Source organism: Drosophila tropicalis, unplaced genomic scaffold (genome assembly GCF_018151085.1).
Source record: "Drosophila tropicalis isolate 14030-0801.00 unplaced genomic scaffold, ASM1815108v1 contig_443, whole genome shotgun sequence".
In the NCBI taxonomy this organism is placed as follows: domain Eukaryota; kingdom Metazoa; phylum Arthropoda; class Insecta; order Diptera; family Drosophilidae; genus Drosophila; species Drosophila tropicalis.
In genome coordinates this window covers 5,511,439-5,533,812 of record NW_027172907.1, presented here as the reverse complement: position 1 = coordinate 5,533,812, position 22,374 = coordinate 5,511,439, and the positions used below count along the sequence as shown (strand labels likewise).

General features: G+C 34.7%; 5 protein-coding genes across 5 annotated transcripts; 1 reads left to right on the top strand and 4 right to left on the bottom strand.

The window, feature by feature from the left end:
- Positions 1 to 111: 111 nt before the first annotated feature.
- On the bottom strand, positions 112 to 2,131 carry AsnS (asparagine synthetase). Its single transcript, XM_068286336.1, is given in 2 exon segments — positions 112 to 1,585; positions 1,587 to 2,131. Coding segments are annotated over 2 exon segments (1,683 nt in total). The 5' UTR covers positions 2,043 to 2,131; the 3' UTR covers positions 112 to 358.
- A 1,564-nt stretch (positions 2,132 to 3,695) lies between these two features.
- LOC137574181 (acetyl-coenzyme A transporter 1) lies at positions 3,696 to 5,999 on the bottom strand. Its single transcript, XM_068286340.1, has 3 exons — positions 5,731 to 5,999; positions 4,253 to 5,666; positions 3,696 to 4,181 (listed from the first exon to the last, which is right to left on the bottom strand). The coding sequence occupies exons 2-3, from the start codon at positions 5,663 to 5,665 to the stop codon at positions 3,990 to 3,992; spliced, it is 1,605 nt and encodes a 534-aa protein (XP_068142441.1). The 5' UTR covers position 5,666; positions 5,731 to 5,999; the 3' UTR covers positions 3,696 to 3,989.
- Positions 6,000 to 6,857: 858 nt separating this feature from the next.
- On the bottom strand, positions 6,858 to 8,527 carry LOC137574198 (cold shock domain-containing protein CG9705). The gene is made up of 4 exons (XM_068286364.1): positions 8,371 to 8,527; positions 7,986 to 8,287; positions 7,773 to 7,895; positions 6,858 to 7,577 (listed from the first exon to the last, which is right to left on the bottom strand). Exons 2-4 carry the CDS (start codon positions 8,117 to 8,119, stop codon positions 7,403 to 7,405), a joined length of 432 nt encoding a protein of 143 aa, XP_068142465.1. The 5' UTR covers positions 8,120 to 8,287; positions 8,371 to 8,527; the 3' UTR covers positions 6,858 to 7,402.
- Positions 8,528 to 8,665: 138 nt separating this feature from the next.
- Positions 8,666 to 12,746, top strand: akirin. Its single transcript, XM_068286359.1, has 4 exons — positions 8,666 to 9,007; positions 10,538 to 10,870; positions 10,928 to 11,290; positions 11,916 to 12,746. Exons 2-4 carry the CDS (start codon positions 10,636 to 10,638, stop codon positions 11,924 to 11,926), a joined length of 609 nt encoding a protein of 202 aa, XP_068142460.1. The 5' UTR covers positions 8,666 to 9,007; positions 10,538 to 10,635; the 3' UTR covers positions 11,927 to 12,746.
- Positions 12,747 to 16,608: 3,862 nt separating this feature from the next.
- On the bottom strand, positions 16,609 to 22,012 carry SMSr (Sphingomyelin synthase related). Its single transcript, XM_068286330.1, has 4 exons — positions 20,807 to 22,012; positions 17,566 to 18,069; positions 17,321 to 17,487; positions 16,609 to 17,235 (listed from the first exon to the last, which is right to left on the bottom strand). Exons 1-4 carry the CDS (start codon positions 21,507 to 21,509, stop codon positions 16,681 to 16,683), a joined length of 1,929 nt encoding a protein of 642 aa, XP_068142431.1. The 5' UTR covers positions 21,510 to 22,012; the 3' UTR covers positions 16,609 to 16,680.
- Between the last annotated feature and the right edge of the window lie 362 nt (positions 22,013 to 22,374).

Below are 22,374 nucleotides of genomic sequence, written 5' to 3'. Positions count from 1 at the left end.
CGTGCCAATCAAACAGCTGGTTAAAGGGAGAGAGTCGGGAACAGGGAGGAGATAAGCAAATAGAATTGCAGTTTTATAAATATTTAAATGAAATAAAAAACGCGCCAATAATTAAGACTACAAATACATTTGTACATATATATTTCTTCTTTAATATACATATGTACTTGTATGTACACACACATCAATGTGAACATATGTATGTAGATATGTACATACATATGTATGCTTGCGTTTGCAATTTTTACAATATTATAGATTTTTAAAATATACATATATACATCCATATAAACTTTGTATTATTTTGCATATAAAACTTTGCTTTCGCGACTTATGTATTGTTATTTTGCTTATCAAGTCAGTCTTTATTAATTTGATGGACAGCCTGAGCCCTGCCCGAGGGATCCTCTGGACAGCCCCAATCGAGACGGGGCACCCATTTGACCACAGTCTTGGCCGGAGATTCGCCTGGAAACTGATGCTCAAAGATTTCGCGATAATAGTAGGCTTCCTTCGTTGTTGGGGTATTGTAGGGAAATTTTTCGGCTGCTTGTGCGAACTCTTCATCAGTGACATGATCGGTGGCCACTTGGCGTATAGTATCGATCCATTCATAGCCAACGCCATCAGAAAACTGTTCCTTCTGACGCCATAGAACCTCCGAGGGTAGATAGTCGTCGGCAAAAGCCGCACGTAGCACATATTTCTCCAATTGTTTGTTTGGCAAAGTTTTACTACCGCAGAATTCATTTAGTTTACCGGGTATCTTATCCTCGGGTCTTATGGACATAACCTCATTGACAAAGGCCGTGTCCAGGAATGGTACACGCAATTCGACACCTTTGGCCATAGCCACTTTATTGGCCCGTAGACAATCGGAGTTATGTAGTTGATGGACGCGTTTTACCAACTCCCAATGGAATTCCTCTACAGAGGGAGCTTTGTGGAAATAGAGATAACCACCAAATATCTCATCGGCTCCTTCACCAGAAAGAATCATCTTAATTCCCGTGCTTTTGATATATCGAGTTAAGAACAACATGGGTAAACTACAGCGAACAGTTGTTACATCATACGTCTCCAAATGATACACAATATCCCGAATGCCATCCAAAGCCTCTTCGATTTCAAATATCAATTCCTTATGATCGCTGTCAATATATTTGGCAACTTTGCGGGCAGCCTCAAAATCGGGAGCACCACGTAGACCCACACTGAATGTCTTTAGGCGGTATGTGGGATCAGACTCTCGCATTATTTTGGTTGCTATCGAGGCAATCAAACTGGAATCAACGCCACCAGAAAGTAATGCACCCAAATGGACATCACAGTGAAGATGAGTTCTCACTGCCGATTCCAATTGAGAGCGCAATGCAGTTAAATCACACTTTCTTGTGGGTATTTCATGCTGCCATGGTTGATCAAAGAATTTCCACGTCTTCAATTCACGTACAGGACCATATTGCGCTTTACCCGGTGGAAACGATTCAACACTCTTACAACATTCCACAAGGCATTTCATTTCGGATGCAACCCATAAATTACCCAGTAAATCACGACCAATATACATGGGTATAATGCCAAAAAGGATCCCGGGCAATAAGAATATTCTGTGTTCGCTTATCATAGAGGGCAAAAGCAAACATTCCAGTGATGTGTTTCAACAAATCAATACCATATTCCAGATACAGCTCGAGAATGATGTGGCAATCACTTTTCGGTTTATATGGTCGACGTTTGGCTATTTCTGCAGACAATTCCAAATAGTTGTAGATTTCTCCATTGGCCACCAGAACAATGTTTCCATCGTCGGACACAAAGGGCTGATCGCCATCTTTTACGCCCACAATACGAAGACGTTCGTGTACCATGGCCACGCCATCTTCTGCAATGATTTTAACTCCGGTTGAATCGGGTCCACGATGCCGCTGACGTCCACTCTGACGATAGGCCAATTCACGCAAAGTGTACTTGCTGCCCTGATGGATACGCGTTTCAATGCATTTGCCATCGCATGAAAATATTGCAAATATTCCGCACATGTTTCACTTTTTTTTCAAATTATTTTTGCTGGTTTTTTCTTTTGCTCTTTTCAGTCAACCATGCAAATTCTTTCTGTGGATCTCGACGTTCTTTCGTCTCTATTTAATGCCGGCCCCTGATTTAAAGCTTTCTCGTATTTAAGCTTTCTAATCTCTCAACTTTCGCGTTCTCTCTCGCTCCCGCTCTCTTTCTTTTTCGGTACTGATGCTGATGCAGTCACATTTCATTATTTCGTCATTATTTTTACCCAGCTTTCAGAAAATTAACCAACTAATTTCTTATTCATACCATATGATAAGAAATATCTAAATGATAAGATTAATAATTGTAAATAATTGTAAGATTAATATTTGTAAATATATGTACATACTTACATATGTACATATGTATGTGACTAGAAGGCTCGGCTAATTAGTCAACCGAGATTAGGTTTAATTACTCTTTTTTTGTATTACTCTTCTCTTATTACCAATCTCTCTACCAATTTCAAGTGTATTTTGTGGGCTATATGATATAGAACTTTACATCTTTTTAAATTCGAGATATTAAATGCCTTCGATCAAGATGTACATATGTACATACATATATGTATGTATAGTCAAAATGATTTCCCCTAAACGTTGTTCACTTCATGACCAATATTCTCATTTTGGCAAAGGGTATAACAATTAATCTCTAAAAAAGCTTTTTATATTTTTGTGGATTTTGTTTGTTCTGCCTTACCCTGACCTACAGACACACAGACGAAACTACATACACACACACAGTCGCCACGTTTTCCGTATTGCATTTCAATTTTATTAAAATGCATTCATCTCAACTGTTCGAGTTAATTCGACTAAAATCCAAATTCACATAGGCGTATAGAGATATGTACATATGTATATACATACATACATACATATGTATGTACATTTGTACATAAATACATACATATGTTTACATTTAGGGGGAATTCTCGGAAAATGTTTACCGAAATCTACGTATGTATGTATATACATACATACATATGTACGTTTTAATTTTCAAGCTTTCCGTTCACCTTCTCTCTCCCTCTCTTTTCGGCTCACTCAATGATTAAATACGAACTAAAAATTACATCATACATACAAATGTACAACTGTATGTACATATGTATGTAAATGTATTTGTAGCTATTATTGTGGGAAACAAAATTTTGAATAGGAAAATCCTTGTTTAATTCAATCAAAAGCTCTAAAGATATTCTAGATTAATATCGAAAATATATTTGAGCCTATCTACAATGATCGAGAAATGACTGGTAAATACACATACAAATGTACATAGATACCTGTATGTATATTTTTTAAATAAAATTATCTACTAATCAGCTATGGTTCTGAAACTAAATACATATATTAAACTGAATAAATATTATATTAACAGAATGTAGCTACATATGTACTTATATATCGCAGAGATATAAGTTTTAAAACAAATGCTATATCTGCTATATTGACAAATGTATGTAAGGATGTACATATGTACATATGTATGTAAGTTACTGAATAAGATGGCACAAGTAATTAGAATTCATTGAAAAAGTTTAATCTTTATGTAGTGGACATTCAAATTAACATTTGGTATATTGATTAATTAGATAATTTAATCAAATGTAAAGACAACCAATATTCTTTTCAACATTGAATTTGTTTCATTTTTATTTCCGATGGAATTTAAGCTATACAATAGCATTTTGTTTAATATATATCTATAAAATTAAAACAGAAAATAAACAATATAAAGGCGGGAACATTTTTGTTAGCTACAAAATTTTAAATTTCGCTAGCCTAGAATGCAATTGGAAAAAAAAATTACATATATATGTATATAATGTGTCCTAGCTGTGGTTGTAGCTTCTGTTGTACCATGATGATGCTCAATGATCAGTTTTTAGTTCTGTTTTGGAATCAGACAATTAACTGCTACCTAGATCTATAACTTGATTGTCCAGCAGTCTTTACCACCAGCCAGGACTTGGTTGGTAGATCTTGCAAATATAAAATCCATTTGCGTACAATTAGCAACCAAATTATGCCATAGATGACACAAACAAAGGCCTCCAGATAATAGCCATCGAAGGAGATCTCGCAAACACCTTTGGATGAGGAGCATGCCTGAAAAAGTAAAAAAGGAATTCAAAGATATTATATGTACATATATATATTTAATGAAATATTATTCAAACCTGTTCTTCTGTTTTATCCAGACACTGATTATCCGAGAGGGTGGAACACTGCTTCCAGGTGAGAACATCGACTAGCCACAGAACAACAGTGTTGGGCCAATTGCCGCCCAGATTGCATAATGTATTAAGGAATGTCATATAAGTGCCGCCAACTGCTGGATCCGAGATCTTGGCAAAGAATGCCATAGCGGCCACAAACATAGAGTAAAGAAATACTTGATAGCAGCCATAACTGGTGATAAGTAGAACATAATAATAGGTGGGAACTTCACCATCTTTGGATATCATATAAGGTGTTAGATAGGCTATTATTGTAGCCACACTGGCCAGACAAATGCGGTAAGGAATGGCCCCTAAATAGACATCCATTGGTCGTGGACCATTTGTATATCGTCCTACTACTAGCGGAAGTATAAGCTGCAGGGGAATAACTGGTATGGCCAATAGGGCCAACTTATCCTTGGGTACACCAGCATCAATCAATTTTAAACTAGTCACAGCATCTGAGGCAGCAAAGGTCACTTTAACGGTTAGCAAGATACCAGCCAATATCTGGACTGGACGCATGCGAACCATTTGCCATAGGATTTGATAGCTCTCTCGTATATTTAATTCGTGTTCCTCATTGTATCGTGATTCCATATGGGCATCTTCAATATCATTTTCCTTCTTAAAGATGGCCACCAATGTGGTGGCTACCATAAATGTGATGCCCCAAAACCATAAAAACCTTGGCAGTGTTATCATGCCCTCATCGCCGGGTATATCCCTTAGATAAGAATTGCAGAAGTCCTTCGATTCAAGAGCTATAAATACCACATAGCCAAGAAAATATCCAGCCGTTTGTCCAACGCTATTACATGTCGAGGCATAGCCAACATTGCAGCGTTTCAGCATTGTAAGAGCCCAACCATCCACGGCAATGTCCTGTGTGGCAGCCAAAAAGTTGAGCATAAAGAATAACAATGTCAACAAAGGCACATTCGGTTCCACTCCCTTGCCTCCGAGCCAAAGGTCCACATGTTGCGACAGCAACAACATGAAGGCACCCAATAAATATTGAACAGGCACTAGCCAGGATTTGCGGCGTCCAAATCGACGTATATACAGCGAATCCACTATGGGTGCCCATAATAATTTTATACTAAATGGCCAATAGGCAAAGGAAAATTCAGCTTGCTGCTTATAACTGGCTCCACGATTCTGTAAAAGCATTGGAATGGCCGCTATCAGGCCAATTGGTATTCCTTGCAGTATATAGAGAAATAAAAGAATGGCTATATTTCTCTTATCACCACGTATATCGGGCTTCTCCTCTTCCACAAATACATCGCTGTCCTTTTCAATGAGTAGTTGGCCATCGCCTTCTTCGGGACCATCGCTCACCTGCTGACGTCTACGTGTGGTTGACATGCTGCCAAGTAAACATTTTAACATATTTGTGAAATTTTCTCGCCTCAGCTACTGATGGTACTCACCTGTCACAATAACAACAACAAAAACATCCACGTCAGTTGAATTGATTTTGTTTTTGTAGCCGACCGCAAATGCAGATGCTACCTAACGCCTCCACTCTCTAATTTTGATTTGATCTTTTACCTTTTTACAAACTATTTCATTATTATTCTCTGGTGATCTCTATTGTAAATTTTGTGAAATAGTTTTGATGTTTAACTAAATGTAAAAATGAGCAAAATAAATGTTTCACTTTTTTGTTGACGTTCCAAAAAATTTACCTACTTGAAATTTTAATGTGACCAAATTAAAATATGAAAAACGAATCCCAAGAAAAATACAGTTTGCAAAAAAATTACATTAACCAGCTACTGAATTAAAGATTAGTTAAATGGATTGGATAATGGTATTGACTTTGACTTATCATCTACTCAACATGAAATAAGATTTCTAAGCTTTGTTTATGCACAAGTATCCTTTTAATTTATATTAATTGGCACTTTTGTTGAAAATAACGTTCACTTAAATCGAGTATATTAAATCTATCAATCTTTAGGGAGGGTAAATTAGGTTATAATCAATCAACAACAACAACCACAAAGTTATGCATTATAAATATGTACATACATACATACATATGTATGTACAACGGTTATTCAAAGCCGTAGCAAGGATTTCAATTAGGGGCATTATATTCAAATTTTTGCCTTCTTGCTACTCCCATTATTTTTAATGTTCATCTTTCAGACTAAGGAATACATAACTATATCATAACTATCGGCCCTGATCAAGAATATATATTTATATATGTATATAATACATATATATTCTTCATAGGAGATACAAGTTCTCTAGGTCATAAAAATACATATACTTAAAAAATACTAAATAAGTTCCATTAATATATTGCAAAAAACCTTGTTGGTCACACTCAAAAGCCAATTGAGTTTAAACCTAACGGACAAATTTAAAAATATTGCCAACAAAACGAAATGAGTTGATAAGAAATTTAAATTTCAGTAGCTTCTCAGAAATTGTATGATTAAGTCTTGAATTGCCACAACTTCATATGCTGTTTGTAAAGATAACACGCTCACACAAAACAAACAAATACATACATACTTTACCGCCCACACATACTATTAAAACATTCTTTTTGATTCGCAAATTGCGTTTCGTATTAATTTTTTATTTATAATAATAATAAAGTGAATTGGCTGAGGGTATTTACTGTTAATCTGCTTCATTTTGTTTTTACGAACACATTTAGAATATTGTTTGATAATTAAAAGTAATTACTGATTGACTGGCTGATCAACAACTGACTAATACAGACACAGGCTCCAAGCACAATTAGATATACAAAACGCAGAGGCTTCTCTCCCTACCTACCCTGTGCATAACAATTTCAAATTCAATTGCAGTTTCTCTCGACTTTAGATAAACTCTTATTACAAATATTTAAAAAATGGGAAACTGGTTTTTTCAAGCGTCGACTTTAAGTTTCGCTCTTTCGTATGCCTTCGTCTTAAACACTACTAAAAACACAATAATTTTGAATTTGTGTTCTGTGTTCAATTGAAATTGATTGAATGAATGTTAGGAAAATAAATCGAGTTGGAAGGCCATTTGTTTTTTTTTTTTTTTTTTTTTGCTCTTTTAATGTGTTTTCAATTTGCTTGTTGTTTCGCCCCTTTATTTGGATGGCGATAATGAGGCAAAAATAGGCTCCTCCCATTTATGATGAACTTCTGGCGTCAAGTTACTTATCTGCACATGAACGGCCTGATGCTTCTCATATTTTGGTGGAATGGCGCATAAACGATATTTGACCTCATCTCCAGGCATGGGCACATATTCACCTTCAATGCTGAGAAAAAAAAAAAACAAAAACACAAAATACGATGAAATTATAAAAGAAATTGTGTAAATTTCGGGTGTAGGTGGCGGAGAAGAGGGGATTGAAGAGATTTTAAAAGGATGGCGAATGAGAGGGTGGTTTCTTGGTTGGTTAGATGGAAGGAGCAACTGTTTAGAGATGGATATGCATAATTTATAAACTTACTCGGAAACATGACAGAAAACATCCTCGCCCCCGGCCTGAGGGGTTATAAAGCCATGTCCTTTGGTGCGGCTAAAGGATTTCACCACACCAGTGACCATGGGGTTTTCCATGGCACGAGCCGACCTACAACACACACAAAATCAATGTTAAACAATGAGAGGAGAAATAAGGTGGCAATAAGAATAAATGGATGGATGTATGTAGGTGACTTACGTCGAGGCCGTGCGTGTGCGCCGCGTAATAATTGGACTGGGCAGCTGCAGTGAAGTATTTGGACTATGGCTATTTTGATGATGGAATACTGGCGGTTTGGCTGAAAGTTTCTCTGGTGTTTTTGACTCGGCCATTTTTTATTTTTGATGCTTGACGCTGGCTGTGGCGGCTGTTTACTGCTGTTGTCTCTGCTTTTTTTGTTAGATGGTAGCGGCTTTTTGCTTGCCTGTATTTGTGTGTACTTGTCTGTGTGTGTGGTGTGGAAATGGACAGTAGCCAAGGTTGTGTTGACGTTTCTCTGCCTGTTTCGTAAATATATATAATTTCAAGGACAATTCGTTTAGTTATTTCAATTTTTCATTTTGGTTCTCGAAAGTTCACTTACTTATGTATACTTCAATTAGCTGTAAAACAAATACAATTTTGTCCGCCTTCTTCTTGGCGGCTTCTCTTCGCTTTTGCTCTCTTTCTCTCTTGCAGACCGATGCAAGTTTTTTGCCGCTTATTTGTAGGCACTACTAAACTTTACAACACTAAATTCGATTGACGATAACATCTGGGAAGCGCTCGACACTTTTGGTATTATACCACTTCTTAATGTATTAAAAAAATATCAAAAAATTCGTGCTCTGCTGTCAAAAGATAAGGGTTTCCATATTTAAAGAACTCTGGTCTCACTTCTTCCCCACTATTTTTCCGCATCGGTCGTCCATTTTTCATACGACTCCGAAGGAAAAATAAGTTTGTGATTTAAAAGTGTGAAAAAAACATTAAATCCTCAGCAATCGGGAAACAAACATCAAAAATTAAAAGCTAAGAACCCATGACAGTGCATTTCAGTGGCCTTTAAAAATACTGCTCAAACCAATAACAAGCAATACTATTATAATTTAATACGATTCAAGTCATATTAAAACTAAAACTGAATAGGCTCATATCGCATAGAATAAAATAAAAGTAAATAAAGTGAATGTGAAGTGGTGCAGAAACTGAACGGAAATACGTATATACCCAATTAATATGTAAGTGCAATAGCGTGAAAATAATTTTAAAAAAAGGAAAAACTCGCTTTGTGCCTAAAATTCCTACCACTATGGCTCTCAGCGAGTTCCCTGTGTGTGTCTAATGATATGCGTTTTCGACCATTTTTAAAATTTCATGAAATCAACATCAGTTGCTTGCCATTATTGTATCTGTATGTGCCGTGTGTTAGAGCGAGACAACCACTGTGAACACAGCACACACTAAGCTGCTGCTGTCATTCTGTTTTCTTTGAAACAATCTTTTTTTACCATTGGTGTTTTTGTCACGTAAAACGCAATAATCGCTTAGAATTAAATGAAATGAAAAGAAGCAACAACTCAAATGAACGATAAATTTTACGAATCACAGAATACCAACAATATAGATAGACACATATACATATGCACACACGTGTTGCAAATTGAATATGGTTATTAATTGATACCCAACCTCAATGCAAATCAAAAGTGCGTGCATATATGCAAGTGTATGTGTCTTTCTCTTTCTTGCTCTCTTCCTCTTTTACTCTCTCTGTGCGTGTGTATGAGTGCGTGAGTGTTTAAAAAACAGCTGGTACAGCTGCCTGCCTTCACTTCTTCTATGTATGCCGCTGCTGTCAAGTATTAAAGGAAGGATTTTACGATACGCATTTATGACCATTGTGTGTATGCTGCCTGTCTGCCTGCCTTCTTGGTAGTGGTAGTGGTGAAATGGTGTTGGTGCTGGTGGTGGTGGTGGTTGTGGCCGTTCCCTGGCATTGGGTTACAATTTTCCTTTCTTTCCCATTAGTTCCTTGCATTGCTATGCAGCACAACTTCCCCAACTCCATTCCCTTTAATTGCGCATCGCAGCAACTTCGTTCTCTTTTTCTTTTCATGCCCTCGCCCTTTTGTGCAGCTGCTAAAAGGCAACAGTGTTGCTGCACCAAAACTAAAAACTAGCTAAATTTTCATTACCGGAATGTCATTAAGACTTGACAAGTAAATGTCAATTTGAGCTCTTGTTCATTTTTTATTTTACTTGACATTTGAAGAAATCACCTTAAAGGAATTGTTTCATTGGCCAAATATAATATTATAGAGGTTTGTTTGTTAACTAATTTTAAATGAGTAATGCTTAAATGATTATTCATCAATGATCAAATCTTTTGGGGAAATAATTAATAATTATTTAATTGGGCATACAAAACAATTAACTTCTTTAACCCCAAGTAAAAAAAAAACTGAGTCACAGAAAAAGCTGTCAGATTTGGCCAAAAACTAGCCGATTTGCCATCACTCCGAAGCAGGCTATAAATCGCTGCACCGTTTTCTTTTATTTGTTGCGTGTCGTACTTTTATATATGTACGTATGTGTGTGTGTGTGTGTGTGTGTGTGTGTGCAAGTGAATCCTGTTCTGTCTCTTTTTTTTTTTCCTGGAAACCAGTTTTCTACTCCTCGGCTAGCTAACTATTAGCCCTGTGTGCGTTCCTTCTCCAGTCAGTGCATTTTGACTCATTCATTCTTTCTTTTGCCTTTGTCACTTACAGTTGTCATCATCGTCTTTGCTGTCCGCCCCATCCTCGCTGTCATTGTTGTCAAAGTTTCAAGAACTAGTTTAAAAAAAAAAAAAAAGATAATCATAGCTATGGCCTGTGCAACACTTAAACGTTCCCTGGACTGGGAATCAATGAACCAGCGACCCACCAAGCGTCGCCGTTGCAATCCTTTCGGTCAACCGGCAGGCAGCGGTTCACCTTCCCGCGATCGCGATGGACCAAGCACTTCATTGGGTGTGCCCCACACGCCAAGCAATCGTTTTGCCAAAGACAGCACTGAACCGAGCCCCTTCTCAGAGGTTGCTTTGGCCAAAATGTCACCAGGTAACCGAAAACATTATCATTAATAAATTTCAAATAATTTAAATAATTTTTTCGCAGACAAAATGGCCGAGAATTTGTGCAATGAAATCAAAAGACTGCACAAACGCAAACAATTGCCCATCACAGGAGCTGCATTGGAACGCATGCAAGACTCGGAATCGAGCGGCTCTGAAATGGGCCCGGAGAGTCCACGTCGCCCGGACAGCCCACCGAATATAATGCTGCGTCCCCATGGCGAGAAGGCTCTGTTCACATTTAAACAAGTGCAGCTCATATGCGAGAATATGATCAAGGAGCGTGAGAATAAACTACGCGAACGTTATGAGGCTGTGCTGACCACCAAACTGGCTGAGCAATACGATGCCTTTGTTAAATTCACATATGATCAGATTCAACGTCGCTATGAGGCAGCGCCTAGTTGTAAGTTGTCCATTACCAAACAAGAATTTGCAAGTGTGTGGGGAATCCTAGAGAGAAAGATCTCAAATAATCAAAACTGAGACGCCTTATCCTATAATATAGTAAAGAATGTGTTGAATGAGTCTTTTAAGTATTTGAGAGTTAAATGATATAAAACCACAAAGTAGAGGAAGGAAATTAAAGGTGCAGTAACTAAGGGTAGAAGGGAACTTTAGCCTAAAGCATATTTTGGAATCTTTTTAAGAGAAAAGTAAAGCATATCATTATATTAGCTTACTAAACTAGAACCAGTGCTAACTTTTTTTAAGTTATAGACTCAAAGGACTTGTTTTTGTTGGCTTTCGTAAGATTTCTATAAATTAAAAGGCTAATATTTTAGTTTTTTGTAATGAAAAACAAAAGTTTCTTTTTTGTTTTCATTTATTTTTCTTTGTAAATCACAGAGGTAGACGCTTTGAAAAATCTTTTTTTATGTTATGGATTCTTTTAGTATATTATGGATTTTAGAAGTTTGATTAGAGAATAGAGAAACTATTAACTATTATTCGACTATACAAAATGTAATTGAATGTTATATACTTATACATATTTACTAATGGTTTTAATTGTTCTATTTATTTTACAGATTTGTCGTAAGACTTATACAAAACAAAACAACTGTAACAAAAACAACTACGATCTTATGTGACGGTAAAGGAGAGTACCGCAACAGCAACAACAACAGCCCTCATTTAAACTAAACAAAAAAAAAAAAAAAAAAAAAAAAAAAAAAAAAAAAAAACAAACAAACAAAGGAACTACAAGAAGCATTGTGCTTACTTCAGACAACACGTTATAGTTTACAGTTAGAATAACATATTCGTATGTGCATATATATAGCTATATATGTATATATATATATATATAAATGCATATACGTCGGAGAAACACAACAGAATAAAAGAACCGCTTACAATCTTGTTAAACATTTACGTTTTCATACCAACAAAAATTCTAAATAAAAATGACAAATATCGAAAGTATATATATATATCTAAATATATATATGTTTAAAGAAATAAAACGTGAGAGATGCAAAAACAAACTAATTATATAGAGATACACACTGAAGAACAGGAGAAAAGGGATATAAATCGCCCTTGGCACACATGCAAAACCGTTAAACATGAATAATATTAATGCAATTCAAATGAAACCTCAAAACAATAGCTTAGCATAACGATCACATTAAAAAAAAAAAAAAAAAAAAAAAAAAAAAAAAAAAAGCATACAGACAAATTGCTATATACATATATACGTATATATGTATATGTATATGTGTGTTAGGTACCATCTTAGGCATATAAGGCAATTTGTAATTATAAAACAACGTACACACTCACACACATACATACATACACACATACACATACACACACACACATACACATACACATACACACACACAAAGGGAAAATGATTTGTTTTTCATTAGTTAAGTTGTTGTTTAACTAAAATAGAAGAAAATGTGAAGACAAGGAAATCAGCTAATGAATGCAACAACAAAATATATACAAAAACAAAAAGCAAAAAAAAGAAAAAGAACTCAAATCACTCATGAATTATATATTTTTTCATAGTTTATTTTTGCATATTATAGTTTAACTCATTTAAAAGTTACAAAAAGAACTGTAAAAAAAAAAAAAACAAAACAAAAAACTACAAAAAAAAATCAACTTACATTTATGGGGAAAACTTTCGTTTCATTAGTTTTGTTATATAAAAATTGTTTTCTTCCATCAAGATGATGTCAACTGAGAGGAAGGATAAACTGCGACGATATACATACATATATGGAAACGAAAACTAAAATGTTTGATTTCCTTTAAGATAACAAAAATGTAAAAGAAAACTTAAAACAAAACAAGAAAAGAAAAAAACAACAAAAAATCACAAAAAAAGAAACTCAAAAGAAGAAAACAGATAAAAACACAACATTTAAATGTGAGGCAGAGAGAGATGAAAGAAGAAACGAGAAGATAAAGTAAAAAATGTTATAATTTAGATTAACTTTTTTGAACGCTTTCATGTAATAGTAGTCCATATGCATTAGGATGCTTCACTTCATGTTAACCAGCCTTACATGCTCTTCGGAATATATATAGAAGATATATATATATATATATATATATATATACATAAATAAGCCAAATTTTGGATTGATTGTAGCTGGGACAAAAAAAAAAAAAACATGGTATAGAAGTGACTAAACATCCTACTATTATTACATATACATATATATATAGGATATATATACATATATATATATGTTCATTTCAAATCAATTTTTTCACACATATATACACGCATGCATACATACACACACACACACACACACATGGACACCAACAACAAAAGTATATATGTATTTATATATATATATATATATATATATAAACGAATTATATATATGTATTTTTTTTTTCAATCATACATACTTTACCTTAGTAATTTAAACATAATATTAGTAAAGAAATGCCATTTTTATATTAAAAGAGAAAAAAAAAAAAAGAAACCAACAACAAAAGAGGAAAAAAGAAAAGCAGAAGAAAAAAAAACAAAAAAAAAAACAATGAATTATAGAAGCAATGTGTTTCTTTTGTTCATTTTTGATTTTGTTTTTTTTTTTTTTTTTACAGTTGTTGAATACTTTTGATTAATTGAATTGAATGATTACAAAGGGTGGAGAATCGGGTTCAAAAAGTAAACAACTAAATCAGAACGTGTTCAGTTGTTGGCAATGGATTGTCGTATCTTGACCCACCCACCTACCACATTGGCTTAATCACGGATGACTAAATCATGAGTTTATTTGACATGGAAATTAGTGGGGATTGGTGGTCTTTGTGGTTATCATTATGAGTCTGCCTGGCTTAGTTGGGAGTAATCCATACATGTTCCTGATCTTTGCCTTAAGGTGCATCTGCTTAGCTTTCTTGTGCTTGTTTTCAGATCCGTTCGAAGGGCACATTCAGACATTGAAGTGATGGCCTACGACTAGACAAATTCAAGGATGAATAAAGACAAGACTTTTTCAGCCAACACTTAATTAGAATCAGTGGCCGATCTAGCTCATCAGTTTATTAAGGTGAAATTCGACCAATCTCAGCCACCAATTAGAATAAGTTCTTCTGAAGTTGAAAGTAATAAGAGACTTTCCAGGAATCCTATATATTTGGGATTTGGCATCAAGTGATTACCAATTATTCTTGTCTTTGGCCAACATTTTGCTTGCTCTTTTCTATCCTTAGGACTAGGATTCCCACAAATCAAATTAATGATTCCGAATCATTTCGAATTCTCTCATTTTGAAAAGGATTTCTTAAGTTTTGTTTAAAATTGAAAACAAAAGGGTGGCTTTGGTTAATCGAAATATTTAGAGGTAGATGAATTTTGACTTTTAAGTCTAAAGTATACAGTCGAGTGCTTCAATATAAACATTTGTAAGTAACATCTCTAGGTCTCTATTTAAAACGGAGTTTTCCCATGAACCACTCCAAGGAAACTTCGGCTTTAATCTACCTTCTCTTCAAAACTGTATAAATATGTATGTAACATCGTGTGTGATTGCCTTAATGATCGTTTTTATGGATAAACTATGGACAGAAGGCCGATAAAATTTCTATTTATTGTCAATTTGGGCAGGTTGAAATAATGTTGGGCTGCTCTGCGATTTGGGAGTTGCCAAAACTTCGAATTTTCTCTGTTTTATATTACAATATAGAAGACATTTTTTATCTCATTTGATTTTTGGGAAGAATTTAATTTCAATTTTGTCTTAAATTTGAGTCACCAACTTTTAACTCTCAAACGGTAAGTAATAATAGAGAAGAAATACAGGTAAATAAAATGTATAAATAAAAAGAAGCTTAATAAATAGATAAGATAAAAAATAATTGCTAAGTAATTAATTATTCACTTACCTACTTACTAAATACTCACATGTTTTCCACTTTTTAAGTATAAGCTAGCCAAATTCTTACAAATAAATGAATTAATTATATTTTATTTAATATTAAAACTCCATAGAACTTTCTCAATCGACATAAATTTCACTTTATTTTGTTTTGGTATATGGTAAAAACAAAACTATTAAAAAAAAAAAACGTACAATTTCTCAGTAATTTGTTTTTAATTTCAATAAAATCTTTAAAATTATATTAATTATTAATTAATAAGCCAAATTGTGAAATGTTAAACTACTCAAAAAAGTATTTATTGCCTCTAAAAATGGGTTTACTAGATCGATAAATTGTCTTAGTTACATTTATTTGTCAAAATCCAGCTAAATTTTTGTTCAAGTTGTGTGATTAATATAAATTAAGACTAAAAAAAGAGGAATAACAATTTTTTTTTTTTTTAGTTTTTTGTTTATAACAGAATGTTTAGGCAGAATTCCCTTAAATTTGATATTGCACACAGATTTATATATGTAAATCGAGAAATTAAAACGAATAAGGAGAAAGAAGATTCTGTTAATTAAAACTCTTTGCACTTACTAAAATAATGGCATAACTAGAAGACTTTTTTCCCATAGTAAAAGAATTGTGACAAAAAAATTTAAAAGCTATTGTTTAGATTACAATTCATTTCTCTTTTCTATTCCATATTCGGCTTTTTGATAGCCGATCTAAATAATCTTATTTAAAAATTAATTATATAATTTCACTTAATTTTTGTGTTCGTGGGTTTTATTTTTCATTTTTTGCTAAACATTTCGATTTATTCGGAATCTATATTTCATTTTTGTGCGTTGAAGAACAACAAAAAACAAAATATATTCTTAACTTATTACTAAATAACTTAATTGCAACTTGTTTCGCATGCTCACTTACAAATATATAATAATCATAATAATAATAATAGTAATGATAATAATAATATAGTAAAAAGTCTTTGATATTAAATACACATCATTGTTCAAGAACTCAATTGAACGGAATAAGAGGAGGGATTGTGGGCTATAAAGATGTATAATAGATAGATTTACTATAAAATAGTAATAATCATTAGTTTATCATCATTTAATTGCCGATCAGCATATGTATGTAAACTAAATATATGTATATATAGAGGAATATTTACGGAGAAGCTGGCTATACCCGGAAGGCACTACAAATTCTGGTTAATGCATGGAATCGGGAAGGCGGGCAACGACAGATCAAAAGCTGCTGCGCATTATATCGAGATGAAAATTTGTTGGAAAAAATAAAAATATCAGTCGGTAATGTAAATTGTATTTTAATTAATTTCATTTGCTGCTGCTATTGTTGTTAATATTTTTGTTGTTGTTGCTGCTGCTGCTGCTGCTACTTTTGTTGCCTTCGGCATTGAATGACATATGGAAATAATCAAAGTACTTTCTTATCCTTAACTGAGACAACATCTCTCTGGCTAATATATGGATCAATGGCAGCATCCTTAACAGCTCGCCTATACGGCTTAGATGGCGACGTGGAAGCACTACGATATTGCGTTGTTGCAGCTGCTCCTGCTGTAGATGTTGGCATGGCTGTTGCTGTTGTTGTTGTTGTCGCGGTGGTGGTGGCAGTAGCATCGACTGCGGTTGTAGTATGATTATTCAGACCGCTAACTGCCGATTGATGGGGACTAAAGTAATTGGAAGTAGCAGCAGCAGCATGAACATAATGATCCGTGGTTGAATCATTGCCAAAAAATTGCATGGATGATGATTTCACTTGAACACCATTCGGTCGCTCCAGCCAATAACGATGTGCGGAATTAAATAGATGATCTTTAATTTTAATTATCTGATAGAGCAGGCCATCGATTAAGGTACCAGGTGTATCAAATTCATTTGGTATTATCCCATCCATTGAGCTCTCAAAGTAACTAAACATGGGAAACCAAATGCGTGTGCGTTTCGAATCGCTTTGCATGAGGGCCTAGCAAAATAAAACAAATAATATTAATAGATAATGAAGCAAAAAGCAAGAACAGAGATAAGTGTCACTCTCTCAGCCTACATACCCGATTATTGGCCAACGTATGATAATAAAGAAATAGACGTGACGTTATATAGAAGGCCACAAAAACATCTATGGAATAATGCTCATGAGCGGCTAGAATGAAAAAGATGCCAAACATATTCAACAGCCAGGTGAGCGTGTGAAGGAAGTAAAGATTACGCGGTGTGTCTGCAAGAATCAATCGAAAATTAGACAAATAATATTTCTGCTCCTCCTACTCAATCTCCTTCTCCTTAAACTACTTACATTCGGTGATGAAAAAATTTAAGAGTGTCAAAGCCACCGTATGTCCACTGAACATATAATCGCCACAAGTTCGTACACCCTGTATGGACATACCCAATCCACTCCAGATGCGATAGGCACGCGTCATACGCAGTAGTAGGGCTCCAATCATATCCACATTGGGATCATCGATAGCGAAATCCTTTTGATTACACTGCAAATGGGTGCCCGGCACACTTAATGAGGTTATCAGCATGGTGACACATCGCAGCAGGAATACAGTGCCGGCCAAGGCAAAGAAACGACGTAATAATACCATGCGATATTTATGAAAAGTCAATACAATTAGCCAAACGGTAAAGAGCAGCGATCCAGTTATCTCACACATATTGAAGGCCCACGGTATATGGGGTACATTATCGAGAAATATATCCGGAAGTGGTGGATAACGTTTCATATCGGGCACTCGCTCATGCACAATTACCATAACAAATGATGTGATCCATGTGACAACGAACGAGTAGCCTGTGAATAAGAAAAAGGAGAATAGGAGAGGGGTAGGTAAGGTAGAAGATTAGTGCAAACAAATTGTGTTACTAGGCAAAAAAAAATTAAACTTAATTCTTTATCTTTGACTGCTCAAATGAATAGAGTATTCAACTCAATTGACATCTGGGCATACGACGCAGACGACTTCTCTCTTCCTAGTTTTCTAAACTTATTGAGGTCAATGAAAGGTTTTGATATCAATTTTTAGTTTCATAAATATTTCATAGATTTATCCAATGACTATTGTTTTTTAGTAGCATTATCTTGTGAAGAGGGACAGAGAGAAATAAGATGAGACATAAGGTCTTTATGACTACTACTTCTGAGTAGATCCTCTCTAGCAGTAAATTAGATTCTTTGGAAATCTTTAAAGGGTAGAATTGATTATTTTAGGCGAAAGAATAAGTGGGTTAGATGCGGAATTGAATTTGTACTTAAAGTAACCCTCAATTGCCTCTCTTAGAATGGATAGACCACTGCTTGGCCATATGCTTGGCAATGGCTCATTAATAATTCCTTTAATAATGGGCGTTTGTTTGGTTGTGATTCGTATTTTCTAATTTTGGCTTAACTAACCGACCTTTAGTCCTTTTATTGTTAATTAAAAAGGTACAAAGATGGTGGAAAATTACAAGTTTCATAGATAATATAATATATTATATGTAAGTCGATATTGCCGAATTGGCTGCCTTTTATACACTTTATGGGCCAATCTAATTGTAAGTAAAGATAGAAGACGGGCCATTTTAAGCACACGAATTTAAAGAAAGATAAGATAAGGTTGAAATAAATGAATGAATAAACTCATAGACTCATTATTCAAAGATTTTCAAATGAAAATGTTTCCAAAAGAATGTATATATATACATATATTTTTATATAACAAACTCAGAAGAATACATAAGGTTAACTGAAAAAGTTGTTCCCACTAAAAGTCTTTAGAACTAGATAAAGTTTACGATTTAAATAAATATATATACATATATGAAAAACAATATTTCCCCATATTTCCCCCCACCCACACATTGCAACATTATTTGTGATAAAGCAAGAAAAAAAAAAACATCTGTATAATTATTTTCACAACGTCCGACAAAGGCAGCGGCATTTCGAAATAATAATAATTGAAAAGATTCTTCTTCAGTTCGATTGAATTGAAAGAAAGGCAAAATCCCAATGTCTTGTCTGAGGCTTCTCTACATTGAAACTTATTTGCATGCACTTTTGTTTGTCTAACAATTCTCTTTGATATAATCCTCTCCATATAAACAGAAGCTGAAAGTCAAAGCAAATCGTACAGCCACATAAATTCATCATTGTACACACTCTTTGTTTTGATGGGTATTAACAATCGGCTAAGAGGCTTTGGTTTTATTTCCATTTGGAATTTGGACAATAAATTAATACAAGTTAATTGTATATAAGTAGTGCTTTATGGTTTTCTTTGATTTTGAACTAATCTCTATATAGACTATTTGTTTGGGGAAAACATTAAGAACTTTGTGCTTTACTATAAAGGACAACCATGATGAAACTAATACACCAAACGGGACGGCATTTAGTGGGAGTAATGGTGCTAAATCTGGTCTAATATGTTATTTTTTCGTGTTTCCCTCGTGTTTAGGGGATACTCTTCCTAATGTTGTTCCCCTATATAGTGAAAGCTTGATCCCTAATCCAATTTTCATAATCGAATCGATTGATCCACAAAAAGAAAATAACTAATGAAAATTGGAAAATAGTTTTAGAACCCCAAATTAACCTGCTGGATCCCTAAAAACGTCATTAAACGTTGGTAATCATATCTTGTCTAGACCAAGGTTAGTTTTATGCGACACTGATAATTCCATTGACCGACCATATGGAAAAGTAAATAAATCAGAATTCAATTGACACTAAATATATTTTAGATACTTAGCTTCCAACTTGATATCATTATTCTTTCCCATTCATTCGAATGGATGTGGCCACTTGTTTTTCTTATTAAATTTTTAAATCTAACACTCGGACAGTTTTAGGTCCACACTTCATGTGAACAAAAATAAATAAAAACAAAGCAAAAGACAAAACAAATCGAAGCATTTAACAAATTAATGCACGCAATGTTACACAAAAATCAAACGTATGGAATAAAAATAAAATGCAATTGATGGATCAGGAGGGAAGGGGAAAGTGTGTGGAGAGGTGGCGGGTGGTTATAACAGTCTATTTATGTATAAGTATAGGTAGCTAACCTCCAAATTGGACATACACAAAAATAGTTTGAAAACACGTCACTTGGGTAATAAAACAATAACTAAATTTATAATTTAAATGACGTACACAACAAGCACGTGCGTGTGTGTGAGTGTGTTTGTGTGTGTATTGAACTTTAGGCTTACTTATGACTAAAATGAACCAAAACTGATAAGACAAGTAAAAAAAAAGGTGACAACAACAATAACAAGGGAATGGGGAATGGCCGATAGTTGAAAATGCTTAATCAATGGAACAATTGACCTTCACAATTAACATATATGTTAGATACATGGACGGTTCCGAAGGGGAAGTCCCCCAAATAATGGTCTGTTGACTAGATTTTTTGACTCTCAACGACTAAAGTCAAAAGATGTGTTTTTTAGATCCCTTCATAATATCCATATGCACATAGATAGAAAGAGAGGTTGAGAATCACAGATTGGAGGGGAATTACTTTTTGTTTTTTGTTTCTTACCTAAGCTAATGGCGGTCTTGAAATATTCCGGTGCCACGAAACGTTTGCCCATACGTTGAAAGGTCTCACAATCCGAAACATAGCTAGGACATTCCTGTGGGCAAGGACATGCAGATGTAGCCGGAATAATACCAGTTCCAGTACCACCAAGAGCTGTGGCATTCGATATTGTTGTGAATGGCATAAATATATTGCCGGCTGTTGTTGTTGTTGCTCCGGTTGCACCACCACCAATCGCACCACCATATGTTGAATGTGTCAAGTGTCCCGTTATGCCCATTATCATGGGCGAGGCAGCCGTCACATTTTGGGGAGATCTTTGCATTTGTTGTTGCTGCAATTTCATTACAGCCAACCAGAATTTCTTAAGTTCACCAAAGGTCAACCTATAGCCCAATTTAAAGCGCATATCGCGTACATCATTCTCATTGAGGGAGAGCAACACGGTTCCATCGATGGCCTCCAGGCGCAGGCAATCGAGCAGGGACACTGAGAAGTGTTCCGTGTTGCTGGCCCAATTATATACATCTTCCAATTGCCAATTGAAGATGTCGGCTCCAGCATCGTTTTGAGTGAATGATGGTGATCGGTTTAAGCGTAAGGTTTTTGTTTGAACTTTTTGATCTTCTCTCGTTTCTTCCGGCTGTTCTTGTTGTTGCTTTTGTTGTTGAGTCATTGGTTCGCAAATTTCACCGTCGCACATTGTTAAAGCTTTCTTTTTTTCCGTTTGTTTTTGTTCTTGTTGTTTGCTGCAAATTTTTTTCCACTCTTGATTACAATTTTTATATTTATTTGTATGTATTTATTTCTCTTGTTTAAATTTTATGCATCATTGCCAAAACTTCAGCTGTGTTTCATTCATATACAACAACACCAACTGCATCACATTATTATTATTTCACGATATTTATCCATTTGTGTTGTTCCAGTTGCTGCTGTTAATTTAGTAAATTGTTTTTTCTTTTCCACCGAGTCTCCGGCACTCGAGGCGCGCGCGACGCAGGGAACAACGAGAATGTGAAAGATTGAGTATAAAATTTTCTCGATTATTCGTTGCTTTGCTTGCTTACTATTTCCGAAATATCTTGTCCGTTTGCTGTTATATATTTTTTTTCTATTTACAAAAAATAAATAAAAAAACAAAAAAATTAAGCGTTCTCGCACTAAAACACACTCCACACTCGTCCCGCTCGCTTGAAAACAAAAACAACAATAACCTAGTGATGGAAGCCACACCGATATGTTGATAGGCATTTTCGAGCAGGTGCGATATTCCAATTGGCTATTGGTCAGCTGTATCTTAAAAAAATTGACAGGTCTGGCCAGTAACACATAAAATCACACATTGCTGCGTGCTTAATTAAAATTTGATTTCTTTTTTATTAATTATTTTCTGAGATTTGTAAATCAGTCATAGAGATTGCATAAATTATGAACTCACTGTATTTTTGCCTTAAACAAATTATTTGATAGAGAAATTTTCTCAGCAAGGTTTTTGCATTTTTGAATTTCGATAACTTTGGGCGCAGTGGTAACGCCTTGCTAAATGCGATTGCGAAATATTTGTG